At 37.4% G+C, this 13373-nt stretch overlaps 1 protein-coding gene across 10 annotated transcripts in view; it reads left to right on the top strand.

Annotated features, from left to right (window-relative positions):
* NEK1 (NIMA related kinase 1) overlaps positions 1-13373 on the top strand; it is a 117043-nt gene that overhangs the window by 86499 nt on the left and 17171 nt on the right. For 8 of the 10 annotated variants that reach the window (XM_036424101.2, XM_045576393.1, XM_036424099.2 and 5 more), the window contains 3 exons: positions 3855-4007; positions 8028-8189; positions 10932-11052. In XM_036424101.2, the coding sequence (XP_036279994.1) occupies positions 3855-4007; positions 8028-8189; positions 10932-11052 (436 nt within the window). The remainder of the gene's footprint in view (positions 1-3854; positions 4008-8027; positions 8190-10931; positions 11053-13373) is intronic. The other 2 variants (XM_045576397.1, XM_045576396.1) reach the window with 1 other exon arrangement.

The raw sequence follows: 13373 nt of genomic DNA, 5'->3' as shown, positions 1-13373 counted from the left end.
AGATTGTGGCCGGGATTACAAGGAAGAAGAGAAGGCTTCAGAAAGAGTGATGACAAATTGAGGGCTAAAAAATTTACACTAGTTTTGCCCAGGAAAAGGCATTGTGGTCTTGATAACAGCTGTGTCATTAGAGTGCCAGGAGCAGAAATAGAACCTAGGAATTAAGAAGCAAATGGAAGGTGAGAAAATTAAAAAAAAAAAAAAATTAACCAATGGACACAGACATTAGGGCGGGAGCTTGCCATGGGTGGGAATGGCTTTGGTGGAAGTCAGTCAGAGAAAAAGGAGACATATGTAAATCTTTAGACAATAAAAAAAAAAAAAATTAGAACCTTTTAAGGAAGCTGAGCTATGAAGGACAATAGATATATAGGTTGATGTTACTTGGTAGCAATTTAGAGTCAGTGAAACTTTATGAAAAAAGAGACTTGAAAATATTTTATGCTAATTAGATCAAATTAGATGCTAATTATATCACATCATTCTCCCATTTTAAAACAAGTGATTTCCATGGCAATTAGAACAAAAATCCAAAGTCCCTTTCATAGTCCATTAGGCTCTCCTAAGATTTTCCCTTGCCTATTGACCTTTCTACCTACCTACTTCTCACTTTTTAAAACATGCCAAGCTCTTTCTTTTCTCTTATTCTTAGTCTTCATTCTTAGTATTAATATGTCTTATTTCTTCTCAATGTTTTTTAAATTTTCTCACTAAGCTTTGGTTTTGGTAAATTTGATTATGGCATACCTTTATGTCATTTTTCTTCATGTTTCTTTCACTTGGGTTTTGTTGAAGTTCTTGGATTTGTGAGTATATCGTTTTCATCAGATTTGTTTGCCATTATATTTTTCAATGCTCCTTTCTAGATGTTCAATATGAATCTTGTTAGTGTTTTCCTTATCTGTGAGTATCATCAGCAGTCTTGTCTCTAGTTTGTGGAACATATGGAATTCAGTCATAATGACAGTTATAAATGTCCTTATCTACTAATAACATCATCTCTATCATTTTGGAGGGTTGATTTTGATAGACTTTTTTTCTATTTAATATAAGTTGAATTCAGCTGCTTTTTTATACAGGCTAGATAAATTGTTTGGAGGCCAAGCAGTTGATTTTCCTTTGATGAGTGCTATATATTTTTGTGTTTCTGTAAATATTTTTGTTCTTTTTGTTCTGAGACACAATTCACTTGTAAAACGTTTGACCCTTTTATGTCTTGCTTTTAAGCTTTGTTAGATGGAGCCAAAACAGTGTTTAGTCTGTAGCTAATTTTTCTCCCTTTACTGAGTCTGAAACCTCTCTGAGTAATGTACTTGATGCCTTGAAGATTATAAGATTTGCTTTTCTGACTGGTGGGAATAGGGACTAATCGGATCCTGTATAAAGTCCAAGTATTGCTCCCTCTACTCCTTTCGGGTGGTCTTTTTTCTAGACTACAGTAATTTCCTCACACATGTGCTGATCATTATTCAGCTTAAGACTCGAAAGGACTCTTTATAGTTCTCCTGAATTCTCTGTTTGTGTAGTTTTCTACTCTTCAGCACTCTTCTTGCCAACGTAAGCCACTTTTGCCACCCTAGACTTCCAGTTCCGCCACTTCTGCTCAGAGAGACCACCTGGTTTTCCTCCCTGCATCAAAGGGTGTGTGAAGTATATATTTTCATGTGAACATTCAGTTTTTAGTTTCCTTTGTTAAAGAGACCCCAAACACATATTACATTGCTTTGGCATCTTTGTCAAACACCAAGTGGCTGTAAGTCATAGGTCTATTTTTGGGTTCTCTACTCTTTTCAACCATCTTTTTATTTTAAATTGGTTTCCTGATGGTAATCTTTTTGACTGTACAAACTGATTATTACCTGCTAATTTGCAGGTGCTTAATACCATGGAACTAGTACACAAAATTTGTATCAGTAAATATTTGGGTACTTTTGAAAATTTATGATTTAAACCCCATATTATTTGAAATTATATTCTATCTATTACTGCTAAATACCTAACTGCTAAATGTATTACTAACAAACATTCTGAAAATTCAAAGTTCAATAGATAATTTCCCATATTTTTACTTTCCTAAATTTTATTTTTCAAGTTTACCCAAAATTATTATTTTAAAAAAGAAAGTGTCAGTTGCCTACTTAAGATATATAAGAAAATAAAACAAAATTTCTTATATATACTTTTCTCTACTTTTAATCCATAAGTGCTTTTAGCTTAGGATTTGTTTTCTATTCAATTATAGTAAATTCATAGAAAAAGTATTCATTTATATTTTATCTTTTTTGTGCTCTCCCAATAATTGCTTTTTTTTTATTTTCTCAAGTAAAAATTTAATAGAAACATATATTTTTTTTATTTTTATAGTCCCTAAAACTACAGTTTAATTCTTTAGTATTTAAAAAGTAATTATAGATATATTTTTATTACTGTGTCAGTTGTTTCTCTTCTCTTATTCATCATTCATTTCCTAAAAGTTTTTTCTTAAGCATCATCATATGCTCTTTGTGATACAACCTTTATTTCTCATGAAGCACTCAGTTGGATAGAAGACCATGAATCTGACTTATCTACTAGTCTTTTATACTAATAAAAGGGTAATATGCTAATTAGTCTGGGAGACCTTCCGAACAAAGTCATGGTGGCGGGACCGAGGCAGAGGTGGTTGGGGGCAAGCAGGCTGGTGGGAGAGGGGTGGCAGGCGGTGCAGTTGGAGGTGATCAGGCCAGCAAGCGGGGGAGGCAGTTGGGAGCAATCAGGCCAGTGCAAGGGGGCAGTTGGGGGCAAGCAGGCTGGCAGGGGCAGGCAGTTGGGGATGAGAAGGCCGGTGGGGGACGGGGGCATTTGAGGGTGAGCAGGCCAGCAGGTCAGAGTGGTTAGGGGAGATCAGGCAGGTAGGCAAATGGTGGTTCGAAGCCAGTGGTCCTGGATTGTGAGAGGGATGTCTGACTGCTGGCAGTCGGACATCCCCAAGGAGTCCCAGATTGAAGAGGGTGCAGGCTGGGCTTAGGAACATCCCTCCATGGATGAATTTCATGAACCGGACCACTAGTCCTATATAATAAGAGCCTAATATGCTAAGTGTCCAGTCATCTGTTCAACCAATCAAAATGTAATATGCTACTAATATGCTAAGGCCATTCAACTGCTCACTATGACATGCACTGACCACTAGGGGGCAGATGCTCCAACTGGTAGGTTAGCTTCCTGCTGAGGTCCAGCTGATCAGGATTGAGTGAGATGGGCCAGACACACTCTGGAGCCCTCCTGTAGTCCCTACCCAGCTGGCCAACCTCCTGTGTACCTCCCCAGCCCCAGTTGTGCACTGGGGGGGTCTCTCGGCCTGGCCTGCATCATGTCGCAATCCAGGACCCTTAGGGGGATATTAGAGAGCTGGTTTAGGCCTGATCTCACAAGCCAGGCCAAGGGACCCCACTGGTGCACAAATTTGTGCTCTGGGCCTCTGGTATATATAAAAGCCTAAGCAACTGGCTGACTGGTGGATAGAGCGGTAGTTATGACATGCACTGACCACCAGCGGGCAGATGCTCAACGCAGGAGCTGAAATCATAAGCATGAAAACGTGGAACAGACTAATGAATCTCAGAGGGAAGTGGGGGGGAGGGTGGGAAGAGATTAACCAAATATCTTACACTGGTGGGGTCCTTCGGCCTGGCCTGTGCCCTTTCCCAATCTGGGACCCTTTGGGGAATGTTCAAGAGCCAGTTTTGCCCCGATCCCCACAGGCCAAGTTAAGGGACCCCACTGGTGCACGAATCTGTGCACGAATCTGTGCACCAGGCCTCTAGTAATGCTGTATTATGTTATTTCATTGAAATCATATTATTTTCCTGTAGGAAATACAGTGGGAGAGGTTATTAAGTTAGATCCTGGAGGATCTCCAAGAAGAGTCTGGGGAAAAAGCCCAACAGATTCTGTCCTAAAGATACTTGGAGAAGCTGAACTACAGCTGCAGACTGAACTATTGGAAAACACAACAATTACAAGTGGTAAGCATAAACTAGTTGTTGTTCTATACTGCAAGTAATGTTAAAAATTAAACTAAAAACTGTGGTACATTTACACAATAGAATATTACATAACTGCAAAAAAGAAGGAACCCTGGGAATCATACTAAGTGAAATAAGCCAGTCAGAGAAAGACAAATACCATATGATCTCCCTCATATGTGGAATCTAATGAAAAAAACGAACTAACAAACCTGGGTATGCACTCTGACCAGAAATTGAACTACCACTTTTCAGTGTTTGGGACAACACTCCAAATAACTAAGCCACACTGGCCAGCTTTTGCCCTTTTCTTAATTGTATTGTTTGTTTTCTTGCTGTTTGGTTCTAAGAGTTCTTTATATATTTTGTTTAACAGTCCTTTATGTATTCACCAGAGGCCTGGTGCACAATTCGTGCATGAGTGGTCCCTTGGCCTGGCTGGAGCGGGTGTGGGGAGGGGCCACAGGTTAGCTTGCCAGGGGGAAGGTCCACTAGAGGTTGGCCAGCCAGGGGGAGGGGCTGCAGGAGGTTGGCTGTGGGAGCACACTGACCACCAGGTGGCAGCTCCTATGTTGAGCGTCTATCCCCTGGTGGTCAGTGGACATCATAGCAACCAGTATACTGATTGTTTGGTCATTTGGTCATTTAGGCTTTTATATATATACAATAGATGTCTTTTGCAAATAATTTTTCCCAGTCTTACTTGTGTTCTCATTCTCAACAGTGTCTTTCACAGAATGAAAGTTTTTAATTTCTTTTGGAAAGTTTTTAATTTTAAAGAAGCACAGTTTATTAATTATCTCTTTCATGGATTATGCCTTTGATATCCCATCTGGCAATGGGAGCCTCTTGGCCAGGGGGAGGGACCAAGAGGTCGGCCATTCCCACCTGCTTGCTGGCCCCACCTCCGCCACGGGTCACCCTCTGTGTGTGGGGCGACTGGTGGGGTGGGGGCCTTATCCTGGTGCCACCTGCATCCCCCGCCACCAACTCCAGTTCCCATTGCCATATGGTGAATGGGGAACCAGGGTGGGTGTCGGCAGGGGGTGGGGCCGGCTGCAGACAGCCTGCAGCCGGGGAAGATGGCCCTGATCACAGGCTAGGCCTAGGGACTGTACCTGAGTACAATTTTGTACACTAGGACTCTAGTCTATATTTAGAAAAGCCTAAGCCAGATTACCAGATGACTGGCCAGTAGAATAGCTATGATGTGCACTGACCACCAGTGAGCAGATTCTTAATGCAGGAGCTGCCCCCTGGTGGTCAGTGTGCTCCCAGAGGCAAACTCCCATGGCCCCTCCCCCTGGTCAGCTGGCCCCCATTGCCCTTATCTGGTCTGGGCTAGATGGCTCTGATTGACCCCGATCACTGGCTAAGCCAAGGGACCACACCAGCGCATGAATTCATGCATCAAGCCTCTGGTATATACATAAAGTTCAAAGAGTGTAAGGATTTGATAGGAAAATGATAAAAGATTCAAGGAAGTTATAGCATACCAGATGAGGATTGAAAAATATATATGGTTTGTACCAATCCATTTTATTAAAAGAGAATATTTACCACATCCAAGCATTTCTCCAGGACTTTAAGGAATATGCTAAACAAGTCACAGTATAGACTTTATTCAAAGCAATTGTCAACCTACTAGGGGGAAACAAAGGGATATAAACAGAAAAATTCAGTATGTCACTTTCTGATTTGGAGACATGTGGTGAGCTAGCATAATGTTGAAGTACCAAACCTAGATTAGAACCTGAAAGATGAATAGAAGTTAAAGCTAAGAGAGGGGCAAAGGATGAGAGGTTATAGGTACAAAAAACTGCATGGGAAAGAGAACATTATATATTCACCTAGCTAAAAGAACACACATATTATTTCAGGACCAGTGTTAGACTTGAGTGGGAAGAGATGAGGCTGGTGAGGCAGAGTACATATAATATAACCGTGTATATTTAATGGTGTATAAAATGCCAAGGAGTTTGCATTTTCTTCTACGTTAGTCTGACAACTAAAGGATGACATGATTAAAATTGTACTTCAACAAACTGAGGTGTCTGAAATAAATGAGAAAAGTCTGTTTTGATAATTCAATTCATAAAGAAAGTGATCTGGCCGAAACCGGTTTGGCTCAGTGGATAGAGCGTCAGCCTGCGGACTTAGGGTCCCAGGTTTGATTCTGGTCAAGGGCCTGTGCCTTGATTGCGGGCACATCCCCAGTAGGGGGTGTGCAAGAGGCAGCTGGTCGATGATTCTCTCTCATCGATGTTTCTAACTCTCTATCCCTCTCTCTTCCTCTCTGTAAAAAATCAGTAAAATATATATTTGTTTTAAAAAGTGATCTGGAATAAAAATTTTTATTTCATTACATTCCTCAACAGAAATACTAGAAGAGAATAGGGGAATTTCATAAACATTCTAAGGGAAAATTCCTTTTTTTTTTCTTTTCTTTTTTTCTTTTTTTAATTGATTTTCCACAGAGAGGAAAGGAGAGAGATAGAGAGATAGAAACGTCAATGAGAGAGAAACATTGACCAACTGCCTCTTGCACACCCCCTACTGGGGGTGTGCCCACAACCAATGTACGCTCCTTTGACCAGAATCAAACCTGGGACCTTTCAGTCCGCAGACGATTCTCTATCCATTGAGCCAAACCGATTCGGCTCTTTTCAACCTACTATTATATACCAAGGTGGTTTCAATTATGTGTTAGATAGGAACATGTTTTTCAAGAGTAGAACATCTAAAAACTTACCCTTCACATATTAGGAAGCTACCACAGGACGTTATCCACAAAAAAATAAATAAAATGAGGGATTAAACAAAAAGGAAGAAAGGGAGGATGGGCAGGATGTATGGTGTGAGGTAAAAGGAAAAGGATTAAAAGAAGAAAGAATCTAAGAAAGAAATAGATTCCTACTCTTGAGAATAAAGAGAATTCCAAACAGAAGGGCAGCTTATACAATTAGATTAAGAAGTTAAGAGATCTCTCTAAAGAGGAAAAAAGGGATGACTCAATTACCGTATTTTTCGGACCATAAGATGCACTTTTTCCCCCCCAGAAGTGGGGGGAAAAAGTCCCTGCGTCTTATGGTCCAAATATAGCCTACACATATACTTAAAAAAAAAAAGTTTTTTTACTTGCCCGGCTCTGTGTGGTCTCTGTGTGCTTGCCCGGCTCTAAAATGGTTCTAAATGCTGCTGTTTACTTTACAGGGTTGATTACATGTGTTTATGACTGTGATGTTGGGTTTTAATGCACATAAAATATTTTAGGACACTATTTGTTTCAGAATCTTTTTTTCTTCATTTCCCTTCTCTAAAAACTGGTGCGTCTTATGGTCCGGAGCGTCTTATGGCCCAAAAAATATGGTATCTCCTGTGCCTGACCATATTAGGAGAATCCTGTAACAATGTTTTCCTGTTAATTACTGATGAAAAATAAATAATTAAAAAAGCAACTGCATTTAAAGATGAGTCAATTGGTAACTTTAGAAGAAAGGGAATGTACGTAATGAAAATCTAATCATATTGTACAATATAGATTAGCATAACATTTACTAGAAAAATGATGTAACTATTTTTTAACATTGATTTAATGATGAATGTTAGAAGAGAAGAATCATATGTTTGGGGGGGGAAAGATGATTTTATGAAAGAGTTAAATTTTCTTCTTTTGTGTTTGGAAGCTGTTATATACTATATAATATTAGAAAACCAAGTAGTATTCATTATGTGGCAGTAAGATTTATATAACAGGAAAGATATTTAGAGACTGCAAAATGTTTGTGACTATGAATACTGGACATTGCAAGGTGGAAAGGGAGGAGTAAGGTATTAATTACTAATTTCTTATATACAACAGAGCTTACCCAGTAATTACCTGTTATATGAATGCAATTTTTTAACTTTTCTCTAAATGCTGTTACTGGTTAAAAAAACAAACAAAAAAAAACAAAAACAAAAAACAAACAAAAAAAACCTTTGAAAATGTAGCATGATTTTTCATTTTTATTGTTTCAGAGATTTCTCCTGAAGGGGAGAAGTACAAACCCTTAATTGCTGGAGAAGAACAAGCAAATTGTATTTCACTTGAAATGAACCCATCTTCTGTTGAGACAAACAGTCCAAAGTTTAGGGAGGTTTCTCCACTGATGTCATTGAAACTTGAAGGAAATGTGGATGGTATGTGTTAAGGGGTCAAAATGAGCTGTATTTAATTGAATAATACTATAATCTCTTCTCTTTAAAAAAAAATATATTTTTATTGATTTTTCTTTTTTTAATATATATATATATATATATATATTTTTTTTTATTGATTTTGTACAGAGAGGAAGGGAGAGGGATAGAGAGTTAGAAACATTAATGATAGAGAGTCATTGATCAACTGCCTCTTGCACACCCCCTACTGGGGATATGCCCGCAACCAAGGTACATGCCCCTGACCGGAATTGAACCTGGGACCCTTCAGTCAGCAGACCGACACTCTATCCACTGAGCCAAATGAGTTTCGTCTAATCTCTTCTTTTTTTAAGTTTCTAATATTTTAATGTGCCTATGAATCTCAAAGAAGGGGATGTGCTATTTATCATTTAACGAATTCATTTGTCTATGAAACTCTTGGCCACGACTTCCTCAATAAATTTTTGTAGCCTAGAAGGAATTATTTTGGGTTTTCTCCTCTAAATTCTTCAATAATAAATATTCTCCAAAAATAAACCAAACAGTTCTTTCTTCAGTCAATCTCTGTCTTGCACTTTATCAGAGACTATTAGAAAAGGTAGCTCTCACTTTAACATTCTGCTTAAGATAGTTCCTTTGCTAATCACTGAGCTTGTTAAGAACATTTTCTGTTCTTATTTTCACAGGTACCAAAATTTCTGCTACTATATAACAAGAAACCCCTTTTTTCTAGCCTCCAATAACTTTTTTTCACTGGCCAGTCTCTCACCAACTGTCCCTCTGAAGCCTTTCAACTTCTGCTGTTGCCCAGTCCCAAAGCCAGTGCCCATGTTTTAGGCTTTTGTCATGTCAGCACCCATTTTTCAGATAAGAAATTCTGTTTCAGTTATCTATTCATGGAAAACAAATTAGTCTTAAAACTTAATGGCTTAAAATGACTATTATATGTTATCGTACACTTTTGTGAGTTAGGAATTGGGAAGATCCTTCTCTGACATGTGGAAAAATTCTTAATTGCCAGAGAAGAACAATTGCAGGCATCACTCAGGGGTTTTCCTCTGTCAGCTGGGCTTATCTGGGGTGCAAGATGATGTCGCTCCCTTTCCTGGCAGGGCTCAGCTGGGCCTGCTCAACTGAGTTCCTTTTTTTCATTTTAGTCTCATGGCCTTGCCATTCAGTCTTTTCTGAATAGTTAATAGCTTTTTTTAGGGTGGCTTTGGCTTCCAGATTCCAAGGTGGACAATGCCAGTTCTCTTAAAGGCTAGATCTAGAGCAGACATAACAACATTTCAGTCATACTCATTTGATCAAGACCATCATAGCACCGGGCCAAATTCAAGGGGAGGGGAGAAAGAGGCCCCTTTCTAGATGAGACAGATGTCAGAGACTTGCTGTATGTGTGACTACTTTTAATTCACCACAATAAATATTCTTATTCATTAGAATCATAGTTAGTAGGTATCATAAGCGGTTTATTTAAAAAACCACTTTTAGGCATAGGATAGAGGCTATATAGCCTAGTGCAAGAGGCAGCAAACTTTCTAAAAAGAGACACATGGTAAATATTTTAGACTTAGCAAGCAATACAATCACAAATCTATTTTGTAAAATGAGTCATATTTATATGATTAAGGTGCTACAGAACAATTGTTCATGAAAAAGTAAATAAAGCTGAAACCGGTTTGACTCAGTGGATAGAGCGTCGGCCTGCGGACTGAAAGGTCCCAGGTTCAATTCCGGTGAAGGGCATGTACCTTGGTTGTGGGCACATCCCCAGTGGGGGGTGTGCAAGAGGCAGCTGATCTCTCTCATCGATGTTTCTAACTCTCTATCCCTCTTCCTTCCTCTCTGTAAAAAATCATATTAAAAAAAATAAAAGAAAAAGTAAATAAAAAAGAATTTCCATCAAGTGCTTAGTACCTTATTATATGAGTAACCCCAAAAAGTAATTTGAATAAAAGATAACTTTAAGGATTGATACAATATAAATTATATTTCTAAATAGGCCTGCTAATTGGAAACTTTTTAAATCTAGAAAGAGTATTTGAATTTTAGGGAAAAAGAGAGGATGCTGCTGGCTTCAATAAGATAGCATTGGTATCAGAATTGGAGAGGAGTTAACAAAGGAAGAAGAAAAACTCTTCTCATTATTGTTTATTTTCAGGAAATATCAACCAGGTAAAAAATGAGCCATTGCCAGAAAATAGAGGTAGTACCCTGGTTATTAATTGTTTGAAGGTCTAGGAAATTAGATTTAGTGTACTTCAATTATGTTCTTAATATCACTGTAAAAGTCTAGGTAATAAGATTTTTGGGGGGGAGGAGGGGATTCGAAGATAGATTTTGGTGATTGAACTTCCCTGTCAGTTATTAATCCATGATATTACAGTCTATTTTTCTCCCTTGTTCCTAACCACAGATATTATTATTTTTAAACTACTTTTTATACCTTCTTTCAAAGCAAAGTTTATATTACTAAAATTTTAAGTAAGAGAAAATTTTATATACTAATAAAAATACAGTGTGCAATATTTGTTTGTAGTATTTTTATTGCAATGAAAAATGCAAAAAGAAAAATCTGTCATTTCAAAGGCAGCTGAACTAGAGTTAACACAACACTTTTCCCTGTTATCATTAATATATTAGCCCCCAAATTAGGTAATGATAATTTATAGAAATTTATTCCATTTTCTCTAAACCCATTTTGCTTTGAGACATTTTTCATTATGCCTTTGCTTTCAGAACCTGATGATTTGGAAACAGAAGTTCTAGAAGAGCCATGTGGAACAAAGAAAGATGATGGCTTACCTTTCCCTGTCACTGACGTATGGACTAGTGAGAATAAAGAAACAAAGGAAACTGAGTATGTTACCTCTTTTTTCTTGTATATCAAAACCTGGATCCCATTTTGTAATTCCTTTTTTTAAAAATATGGGATTTTTATTTTAGAAAGGAAAAGAGAGGGAGAGAAAGATAGAAGTATCATTGATGAAAAAGAATCATTGATCAGCTGCTTCCTGCATGCCCCACAATGGAGATTGGCCCACAACCCAGGCATATGCCCTGACCGGGAATTGAACCATGACTTCTGATTCATAGGTAGATGTTCAACCACTGAGCCACACTGTCTGGGCTATAATTCCCTTCTAAGAAATACTATTATGGCCCAGGCACCGTGACTCAGTGGTTGAGTGTCTACCTATGAATCAGGAGGTTTGGTTCAATTCCCAGTCAGGGCACATGCCCGATCAATGATTCTCTCTCATCATTGATGTTTGTATCTCTGTCTCTCTCTCCCTTCCTCTCTGAAATGAATAAAAATACAGTTTTAAAAAAATACTGTCATAATATTACCCTATATTCTATACCTTTTAAAAGTAATTTAATTTTTATTTATTTAATTTATTTTTAATATATTTTATTGATTTTTTACAGAGAGGAAGGGAGAGGGATAGAGAATTAGAAACCTCGATGAGAGAGAAACCTTGACTAGCTGCCTCCTGCAAACCCTCTACTGGGGATGTGCCCACAACCAATGTACATGCCCTTGACTGGAATCGAACCCAGGACCCCTCAGTCTGCAGGCTGACGCTCTATCCACTGAGCCAAACCAGTTTCGGCCAAAAATAATTTAATTTTTAGACATTACCTTCAGAAATCAACAAATATATAAAGGTATACAGTAAGAAGTATCTTTTCACCGCTATCCCCATCCAGCAAATTCCCACTCTCTCCTCCTTCCAGGTATTTTAATATGTACATAAGCAAAAACAAATATATAGTCCACCTTCCTTTTAAATATAGTTGTTAATATAATGTACACAGTATTTTCAACCTTTTATATTTTTAGTCAGTAATCCAGGAATTTTTTTCATATTAATACATACAGTGCTTTCTCTATTTTATGACTACTTGGTATTTCATTATATGGATAAATCACAACTCAGAGTCCTTTATGGATTCATATTACATGCTACAATGTATTAATTACCTTTTAATAAAGTTATTTTGCATGAATGTAAATATATCTATAGGATAGATACATAGCTGTGTAATTAATAGGTCTATTCCATTTTTATAAATTGCATTTGTAATTCAATTATTGTTCTCCCCAAAGGTTGTACTTATTTATGCTTTCAGAAAAAAAATCTACAAAACGTCTTATTTTCCCCACAGCCTTGCTAATCTTTTATTATCAGAGTTTTTATTTTTGCCAGTCTGTTAGTATCATGGCTTAGGGTATTAGTTTATCTCTCTTATAAAACATACCTTTTCAAATGTTTAAGTTTCACTTCTATTTTCTGTGAGTTCTGTTTATATGGAATAGGTCTAAAATATTGAGTAATTAATGAAACAAATTTATATTGAATAAAACATTTCCATATACTAGAAAATATAATTCTATGTAAAATCATTATATATGTAGATATATATGTCTGTAATTTTAAAGGAAAAGTATGGTCAGATGTCCACCAAATTGATAGTAACACGGGAAACTAGGATTTGAGTGGTTAGGGGTGTCGTAAAAGAAATACTACTTTTTTTAAATTGAGGTAAATTTATATAACATAAAATGTATCATTTTAACTATTTGAAAATGTACAATTCAGTAATTTTTAATACATTGTATACTTGGGAGTGGAATTTCTGTAGCATATAATAATCCTGTGTTTATCTTTTTGAGGAACCAAGGAATACTACATTTTGAATGAAGAAATGTATTACTTGTATGATTAAAAATAAATATTTAATAAAGTAAAAATAGAAAATTGTTCAAAATTTATAACTAAAAAAGTAAAAACTACTTAAATTTGAAATAGATCAAAAAGTATTAAGAAAAAACAAACAAACTGCCTATGAACCAAACCCAGGGATAGATTATTGCTACCTTTTGGAATATATTCTTCTTCTAGCAGGGGTCTTCAAATTACGGCCCTCGGGCCACATGCGGCCCGCAGAGGAGTCTGATCCGGCCCGCCAGGTTTTTTGGGCAGTGAGCGCAGCCGAGGTGTTACAGTAGGAATTAGTAGTTCATATAGTCCGGCCCTCCAGCTCTCTGAGGGACCGTGATCTGGCCCCCACTTTAAAAAGTTTGAGGACCCCTGTGTGTAAGAGATTTTCAGCTGTTATAAGAAATGGTGAGGGAGGTTGTTGTGAATGATTATGATTGGTGAAGGTTTGAAT

The sequence above is a fragment of the Pipistrellus kuhlii genome, unplaced genomic scaffold (genome assembly GCF_014108245.1).
Source record: "Pipistrellus kuhlii isolate mPipKuh1 unplaced genomic scaffold, mPipKuh1.p scaffold_m20_p_8, whole genome shotgun sequence".
Lineage (NCBI taxonomy): Eukaryota > Metazoa > Chordata > Mammalia > Chiroptera > Vespertilionidae > Pipistrellus > Pipistrellus kuhlii.
This window is presented reverse-complemented; position numbering and strand designations above follow the sequence as displayed.